Below are 26,108 nucleotides of genomic sequence, written 5' to 3'. Positions count from 1 at the left end.
AGAAGGAAGCACTCAGGTCTCATGGGCATGATCCACCGAAAAGCTTTTATTAAAAGCCCCAGAGTGGGTGGGGGTGGGGAAGGTTCAGTCCTGCTGCTTGGTTCGGGAGGCCTCGGCATTGGCCCGGAGCACAGCCCCCGGGGATGGGTAAGGGCGCTGCTGGAAGAGGGGCCCGGCTGCTGTCGTGTCTGCACCCGTCTTGGCCTCATTCCGCTTGGGGAGTCCTGTTGACCACGTGCCTCTGGGGGTGACAAGGGGTGGGAGTGGGAATGTATAATATGTGTACTGTGGCAGGCACCTCCCACCCACAACTGACAAAGGGGGAAAGGAGACAGGAAGAAAGGAACGGTCAGCGGTGCAGTGAGTCAAGAGGAAAAAGGAAGGGCTCTTGAGGGGTGGTCAATTACCGGGGTGCATCTGAGTACGAGCTGGGGTCCATGGGGTCTAATTCTTCATCCTTCCGACTTGCCACTGCGGAAGTAGGTGGCAGAGTGGGGTCTTCGACGGGGGCACAAGGAGTCCCGGATCACCGAGCTCTCCCATCCCGGGAAGAAATGGAGCCCGAGGCTGCCAGGCCCCAGGCTCAGGCACTCGCGTGAAGCCAAGCGAGGGCTTCCTTACACTGTGCACCCCTGGTGCCCCCCTTGCCTCACCCCAGCTTACCCTTCTTGCTCTTGGGGTAGGGAGCCAGCTCCTCCCGGCGATGGTGGCGCCGTTCTTTGCCCTCTTCCCGGTCCACCTTGTCATACCCGCGGTCCCGGTCCCGATCCCTGTCCCGCTCTCGCTCTCTGTCCACCTTGTCATAACCACGCTCCCGGTCTCTGTCAGACTTCTCATGGCTCCGTTCTGACTTCTCATGGCTGCGTTCTGACTTCTCGTGACCTCGGTCCGATTTCTCGTGGCCCCGGTCCGATTTCTCATGGCTCCGGTCCAACTTCTCCTCAGTATCTGGGGACACGAAAGCCTTGTGACCTTCCTGCTCCCACCTCAGGACCCAGCAGCCTCTGCCTTCAACAGCCTCCTTTGCCTGGGGCTGGGCCTGCCTGGTCTTACCTGCCTCGGTCTTTTACCTGACCCCTCTCGGAAAACTGCTAGAACACTCGAGGCACCCTTGTATCTGCCAACTCACCTGCATTACTGCTCCTGAGCTTCTTGGCAGATTTGGAAACAACGGAGTTGGGATCATGTGGGGACAGCCAGGACACGAGGTCTGTGTCCGCATTCCAGTAGTAAGGGAGCCCGCTGCAGGGCAGTGGGAGGGAGGGAGGGAAGGAATGTCAGCACGGATATCCTCTCCTTGTAGCCACAACTCTTGTCTCCCCAATCTCTGCCTGTACCTGCCCCATGCCAGGACCCTACAGGGAGGGCCCCCAGATCTCTTCCCTTGTGGCCCCCATTTACCCCCAGCCCGCCCCCCCCCACATCCCCAGACTCACCAGGAAGGGTCAAACACCTTGTACCAGCTTGGCGGCAGGCCCTCCAACCGGGTAGCCTCATAGTCCACAGGGTCATCATCATAGTCCTCGGCAATGATCTCTTCCTCCGGTTCTGGCAGGACAAGGAGGGAAGGAGGACAGCAGTAAGGACCAGAGGGATCCCCATCCTGCAGTCAGGGCCTGGGGAGACACACTCACATTCACGTGGACCACGTGTGTGTGCCAGGTCTCAAGTGCCCTAAAAAATATTGCTCACATTCCAAATCCAAGTATCTGAGTATCAGGATTTACCAAAACATTTACCCAAATCTGTTCTGTTTCTGGGTTCAGATATGACATACTGTTACCTGAACTTATCTGGTTTCAGACTTTAGACAGGGATTCATTAAAAAACATGTATCCATATTTATTCAGTTCCTGAGTTCAGATAGTATGTGACACCATACTATCCAAATCTATTTGGATAAAATTAGTTTCAACAAGGGGTTTATCTAAAAATATGTCCAAATCTGTTCAGCTCCCAAGCTTGGCAAATACGAGGTTTCTGACTCCGGTATATTGAGTAGCAAGTTTGGATAGCACGGGATTTATCCAAACGCTTCTCTGAATCTATTCAGTTCCCGAGGCCTACAACTGTTGTCAGTTACTATCAACAGAATAAAAAAGGTGTATGAGTACCTGGACCTCCGTAGGTCTATCACAGATTTCACCTATGGATATAGCTAACAATGAAATGTATATGTCAGCAACAGCAGAGTGCCTGTCACACAATAGGCCCAAAATAGATGTCAGCTATAATCATCAGTATTGTTAGTAAGATATATACAATCAGCACAGGGCCTGGTACCAACAGCCTTAAAGTAAATATCATATCAATGATCATTATCAGTATTATTAACCAAAGATCTATGCTTGGCACACAACAGGCTTGTAATAGATGTCACTTATCAATAAAGTGAAAATAAGATGAGTTTTCCAGTACCTGGAACACCTTAGCCCAAACTAGATGCCAGCTTTTACTATTATTTAAAATAAGGTAGAAATACTAGCAACAGCAGCACAGTAGGCCTAAATGATAGATCCTATCATTATTTTATATACTGTTCATCATAATGTGTATGACAGACACTTAAGAAGACCCAAAATACATGTCAGCTATTGATACGTTGAACAATAAGGTATATATCACCAGCACAGTGCCTGGGTCCACAGTAGGTCTAAAATAATGTTATCTACTAGTATGGTAAAGAACAAAGTATTAGCATCCTGCCACTGTGCTTGGCCCACAGGAGGCTGCGGTAGATTTCAGCTTCTGTCAACTGTTACTATCCTTACTATTAGATACTTTGTAACCACTTCCAGGGACTGATGGGTGGATTAAACTTGGGATATAGAAGACCCAAAAATACACGTCAGCTGTCAGTATTATTATGGATGAAATGTCTATTTCCCGTCCCCACCCGCCTCCTCATACGGTAGGAATGGGTGTCAGGAATACGCATTGTTAACAGTGAAATGCCTGCCACCCCACTGCTTGGTGCGAAGTAGGTCCACGCTAGGTATCAAGTGGCAGTATCAACAACAAAGTGCCTGTCAAGCCTGGCACATGGTAGGCCTATCTGCTCTTAGCTCTCACCGGGCTCCAGATGTTTGAGAATGCCTCTCTTGGCCAAGCGGGTCTGCAGCGCAACGGGCAGCGGCATAGCGGATAGCAGACAGACCTAGGGAAGAACAGACAGACCAAAAAACAGCTCAGATGAGGACTGAATCTGGATCTTGTAACCAAGCGCCTCCCCCCAGCAAGTACTCATCTGGACCCCCACCTACCCACCTACACTAGGAGCTGGGCGACAGACCCTACTCTAAAAGGTGGAAGGGATAAATGGCAATATCACCAAAACTCTCACCAACCCTCCTCTCCCGGGCCGGGTGCTCCAGGACCGGGTTCCTCTCCCAGGCCCAGGCTCCGCCCATTGCCAGAGGGGCCAAACGCGGCTGCCCCTCGTCCCAGAAATGGGCTCACCCAACTTCCCCCGAACACTACCGGGTGGAAGGAACCAAAGCGCTGGGATGGGGGAGCAGAGTGCAACACCTCCTCCAGCTCCAAAAAATGCGCCCACCCCGACATTACCAATACCGTCACGCGGGTAGTGGAAAGCTGATAGACTGGCCGTCTCTCTCTCTCTCGTCGCTTCTATGACTGCCAGGACTACACGATTCTCTTCTCCCAATGCCCAGAACGAGGTCCTCTCTCTCCGAGCCTGGAGGAAACTGGGCTACGCTGAGACTGCGGCGAACAGATGACACAAACCGAGCTGGCCAATGAGAGTGCGCCTTCGTCTGACTTCTGGCGAAACGACCCAATCGTTGCCCTGAAGTAGGCAGAAAGCTCGGGCGCCTGTGTGTGTTACCGGTGGGGGTGTGGCCCGGCCGGGGTTTAGCCAGACTGCGCGGCCGGACGCCGGCGCCATGGAGGAGTACGCTCGGGAGCCTTGGTACGGCGAGGGGCGCAGGCCTCGGGACTGTTGCTAGGGCGCCACGGCCAGCGGTGGGAGGCGGGCGGGGGAGGCACCGGCCACACAGCGCCACGTGCCAGACTCGGGAGACTCTTAGACGTTTGTTGTCTCCTTCTGCTCCCCTCCACTTGCTTCCTCCTACTCGGGCTCCGTTAAGAGGGGCCACAACTGTGTGCCTAAAGGAGAAGATGCGGTGCAAGGACGAACCACTCCACGTTTCCCTTGCCTTCGTACCTCCCAGTCTCTCTTTGTTAACGAAAAGACACGCTGGTCGAATCCATTCCAGCCGAGGGGGTGGTGCGGTGTTGAGCGGTGCTGGATCATCCCCACGGTCTGCGCTTGGTTTTTCCCAGTTGTGCGGGTTATAAAAAAAAAAAAAAAAAGAGAGAGAGAGGGCGTGGCTTGGTTGGACGTGCTCACTGTGGGAAAAGGGGGTGCGAGCCCGTTCTGCTTTAGTAACAGTGCTAGCTTAACACTTCTGTAGCGCTTATTTAAACTTGCCAACTCTTTGCTTGTTATCAATTCATTTAATAATTGGTAGTAGTAAAGCGGTTGATTCCTTGGTTGGCTGCGAAGGGGAGGGGCGGACAGGGCGAAGACTAATATTTTCCCCCCTTCGCACTATTTCTTGCTTAAATGAGGGGGAAAATAATCTATTATCTGAAATTCTGCTTCCCATTTGGATGACTTAAGTTTCTCCCAGTTGGAAAGAGTCCTCGTGACATGGCAAGAGGGAGGGCTGACATTAACCCCATCCTCCCCTTCCCGCTTGCAGCCCATGGCGAATTGTGGATGATTGCGGTGGTGCCTTCACTATGGGTGTTATCGGCGGTGGAGTCTTCCAGGCCATTAAGGGCTTCCGCAATGCCCCTGTCGTGAGTCCTGGCCTTCCCTGGGTGGTGCGGGGGTCCTGCCCTGTCCACATGGGATACTGTTTTGAAAACTGCTTGGAGCTGCCAGTCACATGCACTTATTCATTCTGGTGCCTGCTCACCTAGTATATGCCAGGCCTGGCTCCAGGATCTGGAAGTTTGGAGGAACTGCAAACATGACCTCTGCCCCTCACCCCCCCACCCAACTGGAGCTCCTCTGTGGAAATGCTGTGATGTCAAAAGGGTCATCACCAAAACCTAAATGTGTGTGTGCAAAGCCAGTCAGATTTTACCTAGAGGCAGATTCTGGGTTGGAAGCCTGGATAGAGGGAAGTGACAGGAGTTTAATTGGCAGGAGGAGGACAGCCTTAAAGCTGAGAAAATACTTTTAATTTAACGTAATCGATTCCCTCTCTCTCTCTATCTCTGAGAACCCCCCCTCCCCTTCCTGGGAGACCTCATCAAATGTCATGACTTTAAATGCCATGCATTTGTCAAGGTCTCTGCAATTTCTCTGTCTAGCCCTGTCCCTCCCCTCATCTCCTGGAGCTCTCTTTCCTGGATCTTTGTCCAGGTTTCTCCCTCTCATCCTCAGGGTCTCAGCATAAATGCCCCCCTCCTTAAAGAGGTCTTTCCTGACCCTTCAGCCACTGTTACAGCTCTTTATCCTATTTCCTCTAGGGTTCTTATTGCTGTCTGAAGCTATCTTATCTGTACCCTTATTTAGGATCTGTCTCCCCCACTATAATGTGAGCTCTGAGAGGGTAGGGGCCAGGTCTACCTTGTTTACTGCTGTATCCCTGCATACAGCATGGTGCCTGGCACATAGATGCTAAGTAATGAATGAATGAATGATTTCTCATCCCAGCTCTGAGAGCACCTATATTGGGGTGCTCCCCAGCCCCCTAGTTCTTGGCCACTTCCCCACATCTCTACCTCTGATACCCCTACAGGTTTCCTGCCCCCATCCCTCTCTTAAAAGCTAGAAACCTTGTCTGCCAGTGGCCTCAACCGGGCTCTGATTCCCTTCCTCCCCACTTTCCTCCAGGGAATTCGGCACCGAATGAGAGGCAGTGTCAACGCTGTGAGGATCCGAGCCCCTCAGATTGGAGGTGAGAGGTTTGGGGAGACAGATGTGATAACAGAGTTGAGGCGGTTGCTCCTCTGAGTCTAGACTGCAAGTTGGGGGTCCAGATTCTAGTCTCAACTCTGCCTGGGACTTCCTGGGGGAGTGACGTTTCCCAACAATTTCATATGGGTGAGTTCTGGAGTTTAAATCCAGGCCCTGGCTCTTCCCTGATGTGTGACCTTGGGCTAGTGGCTTAACCTCTCTGAACCTCATCTGCAACATGGGGATGACAAAACAGTAAGTTTTGTAATTTATGTAACTTAGGTAGTACTTACTAAGTGCTGGTTGCTCTGTTAAGCGCTTTGGTAGTATTAACTAATATAAATTTTCAGAAGTCAAGTAACATGCAGTGCGTAGATCAGGTCCTGGCACACAGTTAGACTTGAGTAAACATTTTAACTATTGTATCGTTAACTGGCTTTGCTAACCCCTTTCCTTCTCCCTGAAACCAAGGTCAGAATTCCAATTCTGTGTGGTAGTTACGAAGATCAAAGTTGCTCTGTTAAAAGCCATATAGAAGGGAGTTCCCTGGTGGCCTGGTGGTTAGGATTCCGGGCTTTCATTGCCGTCACCCGGGTTCAATCCCTGGTCAGAGAACTGAGAGGAATGAGTGCATGGCAGGGCCAAGAAAAAAGCCACATAGAAGCAGATAAATCTGCCCGTAAACACTTGTCAGCCCCCCATGAAGGTGAAGGGAGTGCGATGGCAATTACAGACAGATTGAAGGAGCTACCACAGAGACAGATGGGGGCTGTCCCCTAGGAGTTTGCCATCTGCCCTTGCCTCTGGGTTTTTCTCCCCGTTCTTTGCCAGAGCGTTCAGGCCTTGGGAGTCCCTGGACCCTGAGCCGTATATTCTGGGGATTCCCCACAAACACTAATTAGGCCGTGATCCCCCAACAGGTAGCTTCGCAGTGTGGGGGGGCCTGTTCTCCACCATCGACTGCGGTCTGGTGCGGCTGCGGGGCAAGGAAGATCCCTGGAACTCCATCACCAGCGGAGCATTGACCGGGGCTGTGCTGGCTGCCCGCAGTGAGTGCCCCATCCCCAGGCCCCAGCCCCTTCCACCCTGTTCTGCCTGCTCTCACCTCTCTCCCCGTGCCTCCTCATTCCTCCAGGTGGCCCATTGGCCATGGTGGGCTCGGCAATGATGGGAGGCATTCTGTTGGCCCTCATCGAGGGTGTTGGCATCCTCCTCACTCGCTACACCGCCCAGCAGTTCCGCAATGGTGAGTTCCTGGTGAAGCTGGCCAGGGAGAGGTGGGAAATGCTCTGCCTTGCCTCCTCCGCTCATCTTTATCCAATTCTCCCCACTCCAGCACCCCCATTCCTGGAGGACCCCAGCCAGCTGCCCCCTAAGGAGGGTACCCCGGCCCCAGGCTACCCCAGCTATCAGCAGTACCACTGAGGAAGTGACCGCCTGTCATCGCCACCGTGGGAGCTCCTCCTCGGTTCCCCCCGCGATGATCTACCTCGAAGGGAGGGCTGGCTCCCAGTTGGCCCTGGGACCTTCCAGAGAGGGCCTCTACTCTGTTCCCTTATCCCAGGTTGGGGGTGGGGTACCCCAGCTGCCCTGATGGATGGGTCCCTTCTCTCTCAGGCACCGCAGCCCCCACTCATATGTAACAAGCTCTCACCCCAATCCCTTTGCATGGCGCCCTGATCAGTATTTAAAGCCAGTTTTGAAATGCCTATGTATGTACTCCTTGAGCCACCCATTGGAGCTGCTCACTAGGACAAGGGGTAGAGCCCTCTTCAGGGACTTGGGAGCCCTAGGATTTGGAGTCCCACAGAGAGTGGGCTCTAGTAAAGGTTTGTGGGATGAATGTGTAGGAGGGGGAATGAATCAAGATGTGAATAGTGCATGAATAAGGGGGCCAAGTGTTGACTCACAAGCAGACAGAAGAGGAACAGGCTTGGGAAAGAAATGAGTGAGCACAGGATTGCTGGGGTGGAGGGGGTGGTTCCACATGGGGCACCTCTGACCCCTCTCCCCCATGTCCCCATTGCAAAGACTGGGAAATCTGACCTCACAGTGAACTCTGTCTTTCTGGATACCAGTCACCCCGTTTGTGAAGATAATTCCCCCTCCATGTGGCCTCACCAGGGACCTGGGGTGGAAGTAGGGGTCGGGGAGACCCAGCTTCCTTGAAGAAGGTACCCTTAATCTTCTCTTCTGCACTACAGAGAGATTTCTGCTCTGCGATGCTCAGTGTTGTCAGTATTTAAGGGTACCGGATGAGTTTTCGTTTTGGGGGTGGAGTGGGGGTTATGGGAAAGAGATTTTCTCGGATGGACATCGGCTCCAAACACTGTCTCTTGCATGCAAACACCTACATGTGTGGGGCAGACGCCTCCACTGGGGTGCAGATGGCCTCATGGGAGACACACCAACTGTCCCTTTTATGCAAGCCATTGCGAAGAGGTGGAAATGCCCTCTCTCTTATACAAACTCGCTCCCTGGGGGTGCAGATGCTGAGTTCTCAGGCCTCCCAAGGCCCCAACGAGGTCCTAGTGGTCCTCGGAGGTAGTAGAACTGCAACACTGCTTGATGGACTCAGTGGCAGGCGCGGGTAGCAGGCCCCGTGCACACAGCTCTCTCAGTGCCGCAGCAGGGCCCTGGCCTCGAACTTGCCGATTCCATGGCCACGCCAGCAGCAGCAACACACCTGCCTGGGTAGGACCGGGATGCCAGTCAGACCCTGGGTATCCCAGGCTGCAACCCTTGTATTTCCAGGCCACTTCCTTTGGTCCCGCCCATTCGGTACACCTAGGCCGCACCCTTCCTCACCTCCAGGCCCCATCCCCGCTGTGTTTCCAGATCCCACCCTGCTCCTGTCAAACACAGGCCCGCTAGCTCTTCTGAGCCTTTTCCTTCCTTGAGCCCTCAGGTTCCGCCCGCCTCAGGCTGCTGTGATGTCCACAGACCCTTATGTCTCCAGGCCCCGCCCCCAGGTCCACCCCCTCCCTATCTTTCAGCCGTGCCCTCTAAGCCTCCTGCAGGCCCTGTCTTTATATATCGACTTGGACTCTTCCGAGGCCCTGTCCCTACTGTGTCTCCCTGGCCCCTTCCAAATGGGTTCCGCCCCGACAGGCCCCCGAGATCTGCAGGTTTCTTGCCCTCAGCAGCCTCTACACCCTACCTCTTCCCGCCTTCAGACCCCGCCCTGTCCTGCTCCTTAAGGTCCCGCCCCTTGGGGAACCTCAAACGCCCGGGCGCCCCGCCCTCCTCCCGCCTTTGGGAGCCCGCTCGTGGTCTCCCGGTCTGGAAAGCTGTTGGAGCCGTGGGGCCGTGGAACGGTTCATGGTGAAGTTCAGGGCCTTGTGCTCTGGCTCCTGGGGCTGCTGGCTGGGCCGGGCGGGACCAGTACTGGGTTTAGTAGCGGAGGACTGGGCTTCGGCTGAGAGTTGCAGAGCGGCATCGAGTGGTGGTGGGGCTTCGTGGGAGCCTAGCTGCCGCGGCGTCACCCGGCTCCTAGGTGGGGCTGGGGCGTCCGGTGTCGTGCAGGTCTCCGGAGTTGGGGGGAGCTGGGGCCAGGGCGAGTCCTCAGGCCCCGCCCCCTGACCTGACCGCGGGCCTGCTGCTCTTCCCAAAAGAAGGGAATGCGGGGTCAGACCCCGGATGGTTTCTACCGGGGGTGGGGGGGATTGCAGAGACCCAGAAAAGGCAGGAGACGGAGAAGGCAAGAGTGAGACAAACAGATGGCGAGAGAAATAGGAATAGAGGGACATAGAGACACTAATGGACACGTAGAAAGACAGAGATAGAGGCTGAGAGACATACAAGAAATAAAGGAAAAGAGACAGAGACGAGGAGGAAGGGCAGAGACAGTAAGAGGAGCAACAAGAAACTGTTTGAGGGTCAGTAATGCAGGTGGGAAGACCCTCAGCGTCAAGTGGAGGCCAAGGCGGGAGAGAAGGCGAGGTGGCGGTGCAGAGTTCTGAGCTGGTTTGAGGGGCTGAACCGACAAGGGTTGTCAGGCCAGGCCTCCTCAGGCTGCCTGCCCACTTACCCTCTAGCTCAGGGGCCTCAGAGAGTCAGAGACATGCCCAAACTGCATTCTCTCTCTCTCTCTCTCTCTCTCTCTCTCTCTCTCTCTCTCTCTCTCTCTCTCTCTCTCTCTCTCTCTCTCTCTCTTTTCCAACTTAATCCCATCTGTTTCTAATAAGGATTTCAGTGGCTCTCCCTCAGTTTCTTCCTTCCTGTCTCCCTCCCCGCCTGAGCCCCAACTCTGCCTCTATGTCTTGATCTGTCTCTCAGCTCTTCTTCCTCATTTCTCTGCTTTGATTTCTCTGGCTGGTGGCTCTCACCCTCCCTGAGTCCTGGGGTTTGCCATCCACCTGTCTGCATGCGGTGGGGAAGGGAAGATATTTGGTGGATGAGGAGGGGTAGAGAGGTGGACAGAATCAGAGAAGAGCAACAGGTTCCAGCCCTGACAGTGGAGTGGGGAAATCCCTTTGTCCACTTCCTCAGGCAGAGACCCTGAGAGGCTGGGGAGAGAGACAAGGGGAAATCAAAGACAGACAGACAGACAGAAAAGATAGGGAGAGAGACAGATAGCCAGTTTACAGAGACATCAAAGGAGAAATGGAGATGCAGAGAAAGAGATACCAAGAGAAAAAGCAGTACACATAAAAAAAAAGACAGGGAAAAGGGGGAATGAAAGTGAGGAGATAGAGACAGATATTGGGAGAGACAGAGATAGCAAAGAAAAAAAGAGAAACTGAGGGGCAGAGAAAGAAAAAGAGAAGTGGGAGAGAGAGAGAAAGTAAGACAGAAGAGTTGGGTGCATACCTTACTCTAAGTCTGGGAGTTGCCGGTCTGAGTGTTCTCATTTCCTCTGTTCTCTTAGTGGCAGTTGGAGAACGGGACCTGGCTGGGCAGGACAGCCTTGATAGCTCCACCCCTACCATCCCAGGTCCTCCAGGGGGGTGGGAGGGCTGCCTTCCCCAGGGATACACCTTTAGAGATCTACGCTCTGATGTTGGGACCTGGCAACCATCTCAAGGAGCTCATTTAGGGCCAACCTCTGGAACTGACCGATCGGGGCCATCTCCAGGGGATCTGCAGTGTCATCAGATTACCTGCAAGCCTGTAGAAGAGGAAGGATATGCCAGTGATCGCTTCGGAGGTGACAGAGGAACCTTCCTTTCCTTACGCTCATTATACATATGAGGAAACTGAAAGCACGAAAAGGTAAAGCAGCTTGCCCATGGTTATACTGCCTGAAAGTGGCAAAGCTGGGATTTATAGTCTTATTTACGGTGTATAGAGTTTCAGAGGTCACTTGCAACATAATTTCTGGGACAACACATTATCCATCCTAATTATGGGTGTTACTTGAAGGTTTTCATGGATGGTGTGAACTATTTTTTTTAATAAATTTATTTATTTTTATTTATTTATTTTTGGCTGTGTTGGGTCTTCGTTGCTGTGTGCAGGCTTTCTCTATTTGCGGCGAGCGGGGTCTACTTTTTGTTGCAGTGCGTGGGCTTCTCATTGCGGTGGCTTCTCTTGTTGCGGAGCACGGGCTCTAGGTGCACAGGCTTCAGTAGTTGTGGCACACAGGCTTCGGTAGTTGTGGCTCGCAGGCTCTGGAGTGCAGGCTCAGCAGTTGTGGCGCACGGGCTTAGTTGCTCCTCGACATGTGAGATCTTCCCGGACCAGGGCTCGAACCCGTGTCCCCTGCATTGGAAGGCGAATTCTTAACCATTGCACCACCAAGGAAGTCCTCTAGAGTGGGTTTCTTGAGTGGAGTTAAACAGTAGCAGCAAAACAGGCTAGAGTGTGTCTGAAGAGAACAAACTGCCCCAACTGTTAGCTCCCATTCCTGATGGGCTGGGTCTTGCTGATAGGGCTGTAATGACTTCAGCAGAAGCATTACAATCTGAGGCCAACAGCCAATTTTTACAAGATCAAGGTCTGGGATTATTTTTTTAAGGGAAATGTGAGAGGACCTATAGAAAGAAAGCTACCTTCTGAGGTATTTAAAAGAAGAGCTATTACATTTTTGCCAGTTTCGGGTAGGCGTGTGAGTCTGCATGAGAGAGAGAGAGAGAGATCCAGCAATCAAATTCATAGTAGCTGTAGTCTGAGAAAACACACAAGCTAGTTTCGTTTTTTCCGTAAGTGACAGAGGGAATCCATAGCAGGTCAAAAGTAACAGGGTGAGAGATATTTTACTTGGTTACTAGAAGGTGTCAAGGTACAGTAATAGTCAAGATTAATAGTGAAGTAAAAAGAAAAAAAAGGTGCTGAAGAATCAGAAAATTAATCTTGTTCTGTCACCTTGAGCAGAAGCCGTCCAAGTCTGCAGTCATCAGCTTCTGGAGAATTCCTAAGAATCCTCAGTTTGAAGCCTATTAATAAGGTCTTTTCCACTGAGGCTCAAGGGCAGTTTTCCCTTTGATCATGCAGACTTTTTTGGAAATGCAGCTTGAACCTATTATGTAACCATCTGGAGGCATCACACGAGTCTCTAGTAGTATGAAGTCACATTGGCCTGTAAGAGAGTAGAATCTAGGATTTGAGGTTCAATTACAAAACACTTAGGGTAGTCTGTTATTAACTCAGAAGTAGCTAACTATAGGTGGTCCCCAGAGGGGTTAGAGCTTATTGCCATCAAGGCTAATGGCAATACTTTAGTCCCTGGAAGTTTGAGGGTTAGGGTTAGAAGTTTGTTGATTTTACTTTCCAAATTCCATTAGGTCTCTCTACTTTTTCTGAAGATTATAGGTGATAATGGCTGTAGAGTTTCTGAGGAAGTTAAAACTTTACAGAGTTTTTAAATAACAGAGTTCTTTAAATAAGTGCAATGCCTGTCCCTGCTACTGGAGAGGTAAGTTGAGTCGGGAATACGAAGGCAAGCAGTTTCCCTACCTTTACGGTGATAACTCTCTGGCCAGTAGGAAAAACTCAGTTCACCTGGAAAATAAACCACAGCCAGAACTTGCTCATAGCCCTTTGGAGGTGTTCAAAAGGGCCTCGAGCTATTGGTTTCTATCCACACCCTACCTTTTCAGTCTTTGTCATGATTGTTATGAGGTGTGACATGCAAGGGAACCGTCTCAACAAGACCCTTAAAGTTACCCCATCAATGTTGGTTCAGTGTCAAGGCCAATTTATCACTGCTATTGTGGCTATTATCATGAAGCATTTTTGTTAACCTCCACTCTTCTGATGATGATCTCAAGTGTCAATTGGAGAAAAAACACACAACATAAGAGCTGTGAGTTGAGTTTTATTCAGTGTTTCCGAGAACTGGGAACTGTTTCAAAGAGGTAGGGGAGGAACTAGTAAATGTATAATTTTTTTGGCTGGGAAATACATGTAGTCAAGCATGCATCTTGGTAAAAGATTACTGCTAATCACACACACACACACACACACACACACACACACACACACACACACACACACACACACACACACACACACACCATATCTCAGTTAAGGATTTTAGTGCTTATCTATATATGGGAAGATGCAAGAATCTGGGGTCATTGAAATTCTTCTTTAGATATGCATCTTAACTATCTAGGGGCCCATATATCCAAAACATAGAATGTTTTCCCCTGAATTCCTTTCAGGGTATACTTGTAGGTGAGTGATTGCAACGGCTAATGACTTGATCCCTGTAGAATTGGAATGGTAGGCAACATTCTTTGTTTACACAAGTAATGGAAAGCTATATAGAAATTCCTTCATTTGTTGTCCGTTTTGATAAGGGTTTTGTAGTGGCTTCAGATGAATATGAGATTATCACTGTAAAAGGCTAGTTACATTTCCCTATGAAAGGAGAAGGGAAGAATTTTGGCTGCAGGAAAATTCGATTTGACATAAACATACTCAAAAGAGAGTTATTACAGCTGATTTAAACAATAATTCAGGCCCTTGACAGTTTTATCAAGGCATAGCACTTCTTAATCCCCAAATACAGAAATGAAGAGGAGGGTGTCTCCTATGTTAAACAAAATGATCTCTCTCCTTGAGACAGATAAAACAGGCAAGCTCGGGACTCCCCTGGCGGTCCAGCGGTTAAGACTCCGCGCTCCCAATGCAGGGGGCCGGGGTTCCATCCCTGGTCAGGGAACTAGATCCCACATGCCGCAACTAAAGATCCTGCAGGCCTCAACAAAGATCCTGAGTACCGCAACTAAGACCTGGTGCAGCCAAATAAATAAATAAATATTTAAAAAAAAATAAAACAAGCAAGCTCTTCATGTGGTTTTTCTGCCCTTTTTGTTCTAAGGAATCTCTCAAATGGACAATCTTGTTCATGGCAAAAGTTTCTTAAAGTGGTTATTTCAATTCCAAAATTTCCCTGGTGAAAATTGCCACTTAGAGAGGTAATGTGTTGACATTACAGTGAGAAAACATGAAGGAAGCAAGTGCTTGGCCTGCAAGGGGCACAGTTTTAGACTGAGAAGTTCTCCCGAGGACTGCAGTGTTCCAGAAGGGTGGTGCTTGTGTGACTTGGTGTCTCCAGATTTTGGCCAAAGGCCAATCATCACTGATATTGGGCCAGGAATAAAAACCCTCCTGATTCTGGGCAGATGAAACTAAACAAAGCAATTTTCAGGGACACAAAGACAAGACTGAGGAAAGTTCACGTAAGGTTTTCTTTTTCCAATTTTTTTTTTTTTTTTTAGTGGTGAAGTATACATAACGTTAAATTTACCTCAACCATTTTTAAGTGCACAGTTCGGTGGTATTAAATACATTCATAATGTTGTTCAGCTATCACCACCCTCTATCTTCCTAACTCTTTCCATCTTGTGAAACTGAAATTCTGTACTCCTTAAACAATAACTCCCCATTCTCTCCTCCCCCCAGCTCCTGGCACCCACCATTCTACTTTCTGTCTCTATGAATTTGACTACTTCGTGTAAGTGGAATCATACGGTATTTGTCTTTTTGTGACTGGCTTATTGCACTTTGCATAACAACCACAAGGTTCATCCATGTTGTAGCATGTGTCAGAATTTCCTTCCTTTTTAAAGCTGACTAATATTCTATCTTATGTATATACCACATTTTGCTTATCTATTCATCCACCATTGGATGCTTGGGTTGCTTCCACGTTTTAGCTATTGTGAATAATGCTGCTATGAACAGAGGTATACAAATAGCTCTTCAAGACCCTGCTTCCACATGATGTGATCCAGAGCAGGTTTGTCCAAAGGACGCTGGTCTGAGAAGACTTTTTGACTTCTTCAGCCCCCAGGGCCAGCTGGAGAATAGAGTATCACAGATATGCTCATTCTCTCCCTATAGACTTTGCCACTTGTTGCAAAATAACACTCATGTATGTAACTAAATATAGCACTCATACTATACAAGTGGACAGACCATAGGAGCAGTGGTAGAAAGGTAGGAAACAACTTTACCAAATAACAAAGCATATCTGATCAGGTAACCAAAGTCCCAGGGAACCTTTTTCCTAGGAAAACAAAGAAATCCAAGGCAGAAAGGTCTATATTCAATTCACTGTGTACTTACTCCCAGACACTGGCAAGGAGGTGTAACTCAATTAGCTGAAGGCACGAGGGGTTACAGATGTGTGCACTACTGCGTTTAAAAAAAAAAAGTTATTGGATTTGAGATCGTGTTAGGTGGTTTTATAGTTTTCAGTGTATGAATCTTGCACTTATTTTTCAGTGTTTTATTCTTTTTTTAAAATTTTTATTTATTTATTTTTGGCTGTGTTGGGTCTTCGTTGCTGCACGCAGGCTTTCTCTAGTTGCGGCAAGAGGGGGCTACTTTTCATTGCAGTGCGCGGGCTTCTCATTGCGGTGGCTTCTCTCGTTGTGGAGCACAGGCTCTAGAGCACAGGCTCAGTAGTTGTGGCGCACGGGCTTAGTTGCTCCGTGGCATGTGGGATCTTCCCGGACCAGGGATCAAACCCGTGTCCCCTGCATTGACAGGCAGATTCTCAACCACCACGCCACCAGGGAAGCCCATTTTTATTCTTTCTTATGCTATTGTATTGTTGTTGTGTTTTGGCCACACCACGTGGCGTGTGGCATCTTAGTTCCCCGACCACGGATGGAACCCATGCCCCCTGCAGTGGAAGCGCGGAGCCTTAACCACTGGACCACCAGGGAAGTCCTGGAATTGTTTTCTTTTTTTAAAATATTTATTTATTTATTTATTTATTTTTAATTTTTTTGGCTGTGTTGGGTCTTTGTTTCTGTGCGAGGGCTTTCTCTAGTTGTGGCGAGCGGGGGCCACTCTTCATCGTGGTGTGCGGGCCCCTCACTATCGCGGCCTCTACTGTTGCAGAGCACAGGCTCCAGACGCGCAGGCTCAGTAGTTGTGGCTCACGGGCCTAGTTGCTCCGCGGCATGTGGGATCTTCCCAGACCAGGGCTCGAACCCCAGTCCCCTGCATTGGCAGGCAGATTCTCAACCACTGCGCCGCCAGGGAAGCCCTGGAATTGTTTTCTTAATTTCATTTTTGGATTGTTCATTGCCAGTGTATGGAAATACAATTGAATTTTGTAATATTGACCTTGTATCCTGAAACCTTGCTGGTCTCATTTATTAGGTCTAATGGTTTTCTTGTGGATTCTTTAAGATTATCCATGTACAAGATCATGTCATTTGCAAACAGAAATGATTTCACTTCCGCCTTTCCAATATGAATGCCTTTTATCTCCCTTTCTTGCCTAATTGCCCTGGCTAGCACCTTCAGCACAATGTTAAATAGAAGTGGTAGAGCGAACATCTTTGTCTTAATCCTGATCCTTGGGGGAAAAGCTTTCAGTCTTTCACCATTAAGTATGACGTTAGGTTCTTTGGAGCATTCTCTGCTGGGTCTTGGGGTGTGTGGATGGATTGGCTGTCTGATGGGATTGGTAACCCCTTTTCCATCCAGGATGAGTGGCTCCAACCACCTTCAGGAAAGGGGTTCTAGTTATCTTTCCTTTTCTTCTTTCTTTTTTAAAGAAACTATTTAATTTTTAAAATATTTTTGGTTGATTTTTGCACCATGAAGTTTCAGCTTCTCAACCTTTTCCCCTGCCCAGGGCTGCGGACCCAGACTGGCCTGGCAAGGATGTGCGCTCCGCAACAAAAGAAGCCATTGCAATAAGAAGCCTGTGCACCACAACGAAGAGTAGCCCCCGCTCGCCACAACTAGAGAAAGCCCACGCCCAGCAATGAAAACCCAACGCAGCCAAAATATATAAATAAATAAATTTATTAAAAAAAATTTTTTTTTACTTGTAGTAAAATACACATAACATAAATCTACTCCTTTATTTTTAAAGGATATCTTTTCTGGATGTAGAATTTGTGGTTGACAGTTATTCCAGGGATTGGACCTGGGGCCTTGGCAGTGAAAGCACAGAGTCCTAACCACTGGATCACCAGGGAATTCCCTCTTTAAGCACTTTGAATATGTCACCTCCCTGCCTCCTGGTCTCTGGGGTTTCTGTTGAGAAGTCAGATGTTAATCTTCTTGTGATACCCTTGTACATGATGAGTCATTTTTCTCATGTTGCTTTCAAGATGTTCTCTGTCCTTAGCTTTCAACAATTTGACTACTATGCATATAGATATGGATCTCCTTTAGTTTATCCTACTTGGTTTTTGTTGAGCTCTTAGATGTATAGATTCCTGTTTTTCACCAAATTGGGAAGTTTCTTGTCATTGTTTCTGATTTTTTTCTTTCAGTTCATGCTTTTGCAATTCTTTCAGAGATGGTTTGTACATAATAATCAAAATTGTAGATATCCTAAAAGATCCTTATTTTGCCCTCATACTTGAATACTAGGTTGACTGAGTAAAGAGTTTTAGCTTAAAAATTGCCTCTCATAGCTTTTAAGATATTGCACCATTTTGTTAGAGTACTGTGCTGACCGAGAAAGCTCCGATACTCCTGTAATATTTTATGTGGTCTATTTCACATCTTTTGAAGCTTCTTCTTTACCTTTGGAGTTCTAAATTTCCCCAGGATCAATCAATCAATTAATTAATCAAATACAACATGCATACTTTATGTTGGACATAGTGACAGGGGGATGCAGCCATGAACATTACAGATGGCATCCCCGCTATTTATTTATTTATTTATTTATTTATTTATTTGTAGCTGAGCTGCATGGCTTTTGGGATCTTATTTCCCTAACCAGGGGTTGAACCCGGGCCACAGCAGTGAGAGTGCCAAATCCTAACCACTGGACGGCCAAGGAATTTCCTCTGCTCTTATTTATAGAACTTTCATTCTAATGGGGGAAGGAGGTAGACAACCCACAAATACATGAATACAGGTTGCAATAAATGCAATAAAGGGAATGAACAGGGTGTAATGTTAGAGAGTAATGTCTGGAGGACAAGGCTGATATTTATGCAAGGTGCTCAAGGGAGCAGCTGATTCTAAATAAGTAAGTATAGCATTTGCAAATGCACTGAGGAAAAGAGGATGCATGTTGAATTTTCAACATCAATATTTCATAGCCCTTAACTTCCCTTTTCCATTGTCTAGCTCTTGGTCTTTTTGGATCCTCATACTTGAAAGACTTTTTCAAAATTATTTTTCGAATTACTAATTCTGTTTTCAGTTATGGCCATTCTATTTATTCAGCCCTGTGTCTGCTGATTGCTCTTTTCATAGCAGCCTCTTTTTTTCTTTTTAAAGACTATACTTTTGGGAATTCCCTGGTGGTCCAGTGGTTGGGACTTGGCTCTTTCACTGCCAGGGCCCAGGTTCAAACCCTGATCGGGAAATTAAAATCCCGCAAGCCCTGTGGTGCAGCAAAGGAAAAAAAAGACTATAGTTTTTAATTTTTTTAAATATTTATTTATTTATTTGGCTGTGCCAGGTCTTAGTTGTGGCACGGATCTTGGTTGCTGTGTGCGGGATCTTCCTTGCAGCATGCAGACTCTTAGTTGCGGCGTGTGGATCTAGTTCCCTGACCAGAGATTGAACCTAGGCCCCCTACATTGGGAGCGCAGAGTCTTAGCCACTGGACCACCAGGGAAGTCCCAAGACTATACTTTTTTTTTTTGGCTGCGTTGGGTCTTCGTTGCTGCGTGTGGGCTTTTCTGTAGTTGCGGCGAGCGGGGGCTACTCTTTGTTACAGTGCGCGGGCTTCTCATTGCAGTGGCTTCTCTTGTTGCGGAGCACGGGCTCTAGGCACGCGGGCTTCAGTAGTTGTGGTACGCAGGCTCAGTAGTTGTGGCTTGCGGGCTGTAGAGCGCAGGCTCAGCTGTGGTGCAAGGGCTTAGTTGCTCCACAGGATGTGGGATCTTCCTGGACCAGGGCTCGAACCCGTGTCCCCTGCATTGGCAGGAGGATTCTTAACCACTGTGCCACCAGAGAAGTCCAAGACTATACTTTTTTAGAGCAGCTTTAGGTTCGCAGAAAAATTGAGAGAAAGATACGAAGATTTTCCAACGCCCCTTGCCCCCACACATGGCCCATTCTTATTTTGCGAGTGTAGTATCATCAGTATTTAAGAAGTTTCCATACTCCTTTGATTACTTTTGTTTCCTCTCATTTTTTTCCTGTTCCATTTGTTCTTAGTCCTTACGTTTTGTCTTATTGGTTATTCTTAAATTAGTTAACTCAATGCTTTATACATACTTATTGAACTCTTACTATATTCCAGGTGTGGGGATGCAATGGTGAAGAGATTGAAGACCTGTCCCCGTGAAACTTACACTGTAGTTGGGGAGACAGTATATAAGCATTATAGAGGTAATATGATGAAGGGAAGTTTTAAGTGGTACAGTGTAAAATAAAGCAGACTCTAGAGACAGGAAACTTGAGGTAGAAATATCAAGGAAGGCCTCTCTGAAGGGGCGATATCTAAACAGACCAGGATGAAATGAGGGAACAAGGCACATGCAAAGAGAACAGCAAATAGCAAAGAGCCTGAAGTTGTGAGCACACTCAGCATGTATGAAGAGCAGAAAGGAGACCAGTGCAGGTGCAGAGAGAGTGAGGGGGACAGTGGTAGGATGGGAGGTCAGAGAGGTAACAAGGACTAGATCTCACAGAGCCTTGTGGACCATAGGCTTTATGTGGGACCATGGACTTTTGCTTTTATTCTGATGGGAGCCAGGAGGGAATTCTGAGTACATAAGAGAAATTACTTGAGTTAGAGTAGGATACCTCTGGCTGCTATGAGGAAAAGAAACTGTAAGCAGGCAAGGAAAGAAGCACGGAGACTAGTGAGGGAGCTACTGCAAGGGTCCAAATGACTGATGACAGTGCTGGCAGTGGAGGGGATGAGAAGGGGTTGGATTATGGATCTATTTTGAAGGTGGAGCCAAAAGGACTTCCTCAGAGACTAGATGTGGGGGTGAGAAAAAGAGAGGCATCAAGGATGCTTTATGGTTTTTAAAAGAATGAAATAATGCCATTTGCAGCGACATGGATGCGCCTAGAGATTATCATACTAAGTGAAGTAAGTCAAAGACAAATATCATATGATATCACTTATATGTGGAATCTAATTTAAAAATGATACAAATGAACGTTTTACAAAACAGAAACCGACTCACAGATCTCAAAATCAAACTTATGGTTACCAAAGGGGAAACATGGGGGGAGGTGATAAATTAGGAGATTGGGATTAACATATACACATTACTATATATAAAATATATATATACTGATTCACTTTGCTGTACACTTGAAACTAACACAACACTGTAAATCAACTATACTCCAATAAAAGTGTAAAAAAAAAGGATGCTTTATGGTTTTTGACCTGAGAAGCTGGGTGAATGATGGACCATTTACAGAGATGAGGGAGACTGAGAGAGGAATAGAGTTTTGTTTGTTTTGTTTTTGTCTTTGTCGTGGAAGGGCAGGCCTTGGAGGCAGTAACTCAGTAGTTCGATTTTGGGAAAGTTAGCAGTGAGATGCCTATGAAACACCAAAGTGGAAATGTTGAGGAGGCAGTTGGATTTTGAATCTGGAGAGGCCCAGGCTAGAGATGTGAATTTGGGAGTTACAGTGAATACAGGCTATTTAAAGGAATTAGAGGGACTTCCCTGGTGGCGCAGTGGGTAAGACTCCATGCTTCCAATGCAGGGGCCCTGGGTTTGATCCCTGGTCAGGGAACTACATCCTGCATGCATGCTGCAACCTATTTACCCGGCACAGCCTAAATGAATAAATACATATTTTTTTAAAATAAAGGAATTAGAATGACAGAGCTCTGGAGGAGCTCATACTGGCAATTAAGTGCTCCAGCCTGAAGCCACACAGTCTGCTTCCACTCAGGATGGACTTCTGCAAAAGTCCATCCTTGCCCCTTGTATTTGGATTGTGGTTCCCTTAGCTCTTTTTTCCACATGGCTTGACTCCATCTGCAGTCTCCTAGAGAATATTCGGTCCCCTGATGGCTCCCTTGAAAAGCACCACTGGCAACATGGATGGACCTGGAGATTATTATACAAGTGAAGTAAGTCAGACAGAGAAAGACAAATATCATATGATATTGCTTATATGTGGAATCTATAAAAAATGATACAAATGAACTTATTTTCAAAACAGAAATAGACTCACAGACTTAGAAAACAAACTTATGGTTACCAAAGGGGAAAGGTTGAGGGAGGGGAGGGATAAATTGGGAGTTTGGGATTGACATATACACACTACTATATTTTAACTTTTAAATAGGTAACCGAGAAGAACCTACTGTATAGCACAGGGAACTCCGCTCAATATTCTATAATAGCACAGGGAACTCTGCTCAATATTCTGTAATAACCTAAATGGGAAAAGAATTGGAAAAAGAATATATATATATATATATATATATATATATATATATATATATATATATATATATATATATATATATATATGAATCACTTTGCTGTACACCTGAAACTAACACAGCATTGTAAATCAACTATAGTTCAATATAAAATAAAAATTAAAGAAAGAATGAATGAAACAGAGAAAGAAGGAAAGAAAGAAAGGCACCACTGAAGATTTTCTTTTCAGGGTATTTTTGGGGTTGCTTTGGGGGAATTTGGGGAAGGAAGGGAGGTATCAACAGATGTGTGTGCTCATTAGACCAATTTGCTACACTCTTCCAGAAGGCTTCAAAATACATCAAATCAGAACATGTCCCTGCTGTGCTTCAGGCTCACTGGCCTTACTTTATGTGCCATGAATGTGCCATGCTGCTTCTCACCTTAGATCCTTTTCTTGTGCAGTTCCCTCTGCCTGAAATGCTTTTCCCTTATACCCAACTTCCTGGGTAACTCCTCCTGGACCTTTAGTTCTCAGCATAGATACCCTTTCTCAGGGGGAATTTTCCCGGCCCCGCTTCACTATGGGTGGTAGACCCTCTTACCGCTGGGTACTTGACAAGTCTGGTGTAGAGGCTAAATTTGGTTGAGTACTGCCAGACAACTGTCCAGAATGGCTGCTCAAGCCCAGACTCTCACCAACAGTACATGAAGGTTCTTGTATCCCCACATGACTGCCAGCACTTCGTGTGATTTGGTTTTCTAATTTTTGCAAATATGATGGGTGTAAAGTAATATTTCACTGTTTTTTCTAAAATTTGCACTTCTCTAATCATTAGTAAAATTGAACATGTCTTCATATGCCTGATAACCCCATGGGTTTCCTCTTTTGTGATCTGTCTGTTCCTATCCTTTGTCCATTTTTCTTTGGGGTTCCTGTCTTTTTCTTGCTGATTTCCCAAAGCACCTTTATATTCCAGATGTTTAACCTCTGGTGATTTCAGCCATAGCAAGTAGATATTTGCTGTTATGTATGTTAACTTTGTGTATAGGGTCTTTCATTAAAGAGAAATTGTAAATTTTGGTGTTTTTTTTTTTTTTTTGGCCGTGCCGTGTGGCTTGTGGGATCTTAGTTCACCGACCAGGGATTGAACTCATGCCCCCTGCAGTGGAAGCAGGGAGTCCTAACCACTGGACCACCAGGAAATCCCCCAGAAATTGTAAATTTTGATGTGTATACTGTCATTAACATTCTTCCTTGTGGTTTGTGCTTTTGAAGTTTTGTTCAGGAAGTCCCTCCCCATATCAAGGTCACATAGGCTATTTTTTTCTATTAATTTATAGTGTTTCCTTTTACATGAAGGTCTTTAACCCGTCTGGAGTTACTGTTTGTATAGGGTGTGAGGTAGGGCTCCAGCTTATTTTCTTCCAGTTTTCCAAGCACCATCTACCTTTCTGGCCTTAGAACACATCCTAATACCTGGTAAGTAAAGTCTACCTTCTTTACTTCTCTTTTTCAGAATTAATGTAGCCCTTCACAGACCTTTATTCTTTTATATAGATATTTATTTATTGAGATATAATTCACGTACCATAAAGTTCATCATTTTAAAGTGTACAATTCAATATATTCTCTCAGAGCATTAATGTCTTCATCTGTAAAGAGAACAATTCCATCTCAAGAAATTGTTGTTGGGACTAAATGGTATTTTAAAGGTACTTTTGAATAAAAGAACATTGTTAATTGTTAGATAAAGATATCTTTACCTGAAATGAAGATAAGTCATATATTGCCCTAAAAAAATAATAAAAGTGTACAATTCAATGGTTTTTAGTATATTCAGCCATCACCACTATCTAACACCAAAACATTTTCATCACCTCAAAAAGACACCCTGTACTTATTTGCAGTAACTGCCCCCCGCACCCACTGCCATTCCGTTCTCTTCTCCCCTCACCCCCTGTCAACCACTAATTAACTTTCTATCTGCATGGATTTGCCTATTCTGGGCATTTCACATAAATGGAATCATGCAATATGTGGCTTTTTGTGTCTGGCTTTTTTCACTTAGCATATTTTCAAGTTTCATCCATATTGTAGCATGTATCAGTACTTCATTTCTTTTTATGGACAAGTAATATTCCATTGTATGGATGTACCTCATTTTGTCTATCCATTCATCAGTTAGTAGACATTTGAGTTGTTTCTATTTGGGGGCTATTATGAAAAATGCTGCTTTGAACATTCATGTATAAGCTTTGTGTGGACTCTTTATATACATTTTGAAATGTTTTATTGATGTTCTTTAAAATATTCAGCTGGGATTTAAATTAAGATTATATTGAAATCATATATTAATTTGGATATAATTGAAATATTTATAATATGAAATAGTCTCATCCAAGAGCATGAAATGTGTCTTCATCTATTCAGATCATCTTTTATAACTATTAGTGAAGTTTAACATTTTCTCTGTAGAAGTCTTCTTTTATTTTTTTTTGGCCACACTGTGCAGCGTGTGGGATCTTAGTTCCCCAACCAGGGATCGAACCTGTGCCCCCTGCATTGGAAGCATGAAGTCTTAACCACTGGACCGCCAGGGAAGTCCCTCTATAGAAGTCTTATTATCCCATTTATACTAGTTTTCTATTGCTGTGTAACAATATTACCATAAGCATCTTAACTTGAAAAAACATTAACTCACAGTTTCTGTGGGTCAGGAGTCAGGGTGTGGCTTAACTTGGTTCTCTGCTTAGGGTCTCACAAGATTGAAATGAAGGTGTTTACCAGGGCTGCAATCTCATCTGATGCTTGACTGGGGAAGGATCTGTTTCCAAGCTCACTCAGGTTGTTGGCAGAATTCAGTTCCTTGAAGTCATAGGACTGAAGGCTTCAATTTCTTGCTGGCAGTCAGCTGGAGGCCACCCTAGGCTCTTAAAGGCCACCCTCTATTTCTTGCCATGTGAGGTTCCCCAAAGTGGCCACTTGTTTCATCAAAGCCAGCAAGGGAGTGGGAGTTGCCTCACAAGTTAATCATTTCAACCTCATTTTTAACATAATTATCTACATGTAATCATGTGCATCTGGTCACCTTTGGACACACACACACACACACACACACACACACACACACACACACACACACAAAGGGAGGGGATTACCCAAGGATGTGAACATCAGAAGGCAAGGATCATGGGAGTCATCTTAATTGCATGTCCATTACATCATCCCTGGGTATATACTCTTCAGGTCCAAAGGGGATGTGTATAAAGATTTTCACTGTAAAGTTGGGTGTAATACTGAGGAGATAGAGGCAGTTAGAATAAATGGATTAGATATATTCACAACATAAATGGATCTTTCTTTTCCTCACTTTTGATTTATGTCATGTTACCATACTTTGTTTTAATTCCAACCAAAATGAAAATATCTTTATTTTTTATCTGATTATAATAGTAATACCTATTCATTGAACCTTTTTTTTCCAGACAACTGAGAAAAGTGTAAAGGAGAACGTGACAAACCATCAGTTATCTCTCCCTGCCCCCAGTGACATGCCCTTCCATACCACTGACATGCCCTTCCTAACATTTTTCCCCCTATGGATACACAAATTTTACCAAAGTTTTGTTTCCTTTGATGACGGAATGCAAAGAAATCCTTTGAATCCGTTTGATGCTTGAAATCCTTTTGGAGCGATATATGAGTAAAATCTATCAATGTATCTATCTATATATCTATGGTAAAACAAGTAGATACAGACAACAAAATAAAGACAGAGACGGGAGGAGTGTTGTGGAGATGAAGGGAGAAAGAATCAGAGGCAGGGAGAGACAGATGGGAGGGGAAGACAGAGAGGGCTATGGACACATAGGGTCAGAAAGAGAAACACAAAGCCATGGAGAGATGAAGATACTGGCAAACAGACAAGGAGAGGATAGAAAGGAACTTTTATTGAGCTCCTGCTGAATGTCATTCTTATTAAACCTTCAAAGCCACTCTGGGAAGCAGTTACCAGTAACCCCGTTATGCAGGTAAGGGGCTGCACATTAGAATGGTGAACTGACCTATATGTATGGTCACATCACCTGGAATGAACCCATCACCCTGTAAAGGCCCTGGTCCATAGGGCATCCGTAACTGTTTATCCAATGAACAAAGTCATATATCTCCTCCCCAAGGAGGGAGAGGCGGACACCAGACCCTCATTCCCCTCCACTGCGTCAATTTTTCCTGCCTGTCTGCTGAGGCGACAGCAAGGTCTGTTGCCCTGGCAACTGCCCTCCGACCGCCATGGCAACAGCCATCGCAGTCTCCAGCTCGCCACCTTGCCCCTTGGGCATCTCCATGGCAACGGGCGGGATGGAGGGGCTGCGGGGGCTCCTAGGCTGCGCCTGCGTAGAGTGGCGGGAGGGGGTGGGCAGGGTTCCCCGGC

General features: G+C 46.6%; 2 protein-coding genes and 1 long non-coding RNA gene across 6 annotated transcripts; 1 reads left to right on the top strand and 2 right to left on the bottom strand.

Moving 5' to 3' along the window:
• Window positions 1–26: 26 nt before the first annotated feature.
• Window positions 27–3,715, bottom strand: PQBP1 (polyglutamine binding protein 1). 3 transcript variants are annotated; one of them, XM_082376350.1, is made up of 7 exons: window positions 3,568–3,715; window positions 3,073–3,157; window positions 1,437–1,548; window positions 1,130–1,242; window positions 664–948; window positions 408–471; window positions 27–241 (listed from the first exon to the last, which is right to left on the bottom strand). In XM_082376350.1, the coding sequence occupies exons 2-7, from the start codon at window positions 3,137–3,139 to the stop codon at window positions 85–87; spliced, it is 798 nt and encodes a 265-aa protein (XP_082232476.1). In that variant the 5' UTR covers window positions 3,140–3,157; window positions 3,568–3,715; the 3' UTR covers window positions 27–84. The 3 variants fall into 3 exon arrangements, with proteins under 3 accessions (XP_082232476.1, XP_082232477.1, XP_082232478.1); XM_082376351.1 differs by having other exon boundaries at window positions 3,574–3,697; XM_082376352.1 differs by lacking the exon at window positions 3,568–3,715 and adding an exon at window positions 3,344–3,363.
• A 47-nt stretch (window positions 3,716–3,762) lies between these two features.
• TIMM17B (translocase of inner mitochondrial membrane 17B) lies at window positions 3,763–7,644 on the top strand. The gene is made up of 6 exons (XM_082376360.1): window positions 3,763–3,931; window positions 4,728–4,827; window positions 5,873–5,936; window positions 6,856–6,984; window positions 7,071–7,181; window positions 7,272–7,644. Exons 1-6 carry the CDS (start codon window positions 3,906–3,908, stop codon window positions 7,358–7,360), a joined length of 519 nt encoding a protein of 172 aa, XP_082232486.1. The 5' UTR covers window positions 3,763–3,905; the 3' UTR covers window positions 7,361–7,644.
• Window positions 7,645–11,336: 3,692 nt separating this feature from the next.
• LOC309620257 lies at window positions 11,337–14,315 on the bottom strand. Of its 2 annotated transcripts, none has more exons than XR_014239490.1 (2): window positions 13,347–14,315; window positions 11,337–13,316 (listed from the first exon to the last, which is right to left on the bottom strand). It is a non-coding gene; the product is annotated as an uncharacterized lncRNA (long non-coding RNA). The 2 variants fall into 2 exon arrangements; XR_014239491.1 differs by having other exon boundaries at window positions 13,351–14,315.
• Window positions 14,316–26,108: the final 11,793 nt, after the last annotated feature.

The sequence above is a fragment of the Balaenoptera borealis genome, assembly GCF_965194805.1.
Source record: "Balaenoptera borealis genome assembly, chromosome: X".
Taxonomy (NCBI): Eukaryota; Metazoa; Chordata; class Mammalia; order Artiodactyla; family Balaenopteridae; genus Balaenoptera; species Balaenoptera borealis.
The sequence above is the reverse complement of the archived record's forward strand: the minus strand, read 5'-3'. Positions and strand labels throughout refer to the sequence as shown.

Bases quoted from the DNA above. Each gene is read 5' to 3' on its own strand.
- PQBP1 (XM_082376350.1), bottom strand. From the start codon at position 3,139: ATGCCGCTGCCCGTTGCGCTGCAGACCCGCTTGGCCAAGAGAGGCATT. The intron at 1,549-3,072 runs GTGAGAGCTAAG...TTGTCCTGCCAG, and splicing joins TCTCAAACATCTGGAGCCCG to AACCGGAGGAAGAGATCATT. The intron at 242-407 runs GTAATTGACCAC...TGTCACCCCCAG, and splicing joins TCGTACTCAGATGCACCCCG to AGGCACGTGGTCAACAGGAC.
- TIMM17B (XM_082376360.1), top strand. From the start codon at position 3,906: ATGGAGGAGTACGCTCGGGAGCCTTG. The intron at 3,932-4,727 runs GTACGGCGAGGG...TCCCGCTTGCAG, and splicing joins GAGTACGCTCGGGAGCCTTG to CCCATGGCGAATTGTGGATG. The intron at 6,985-7,070 runs GTGAGTGCCCCA...TCATTCCTCCAG, and splicing joins GGCTGTGCTGGCTGCCCGCA to GTGGCCCATTGGCCATGGTG.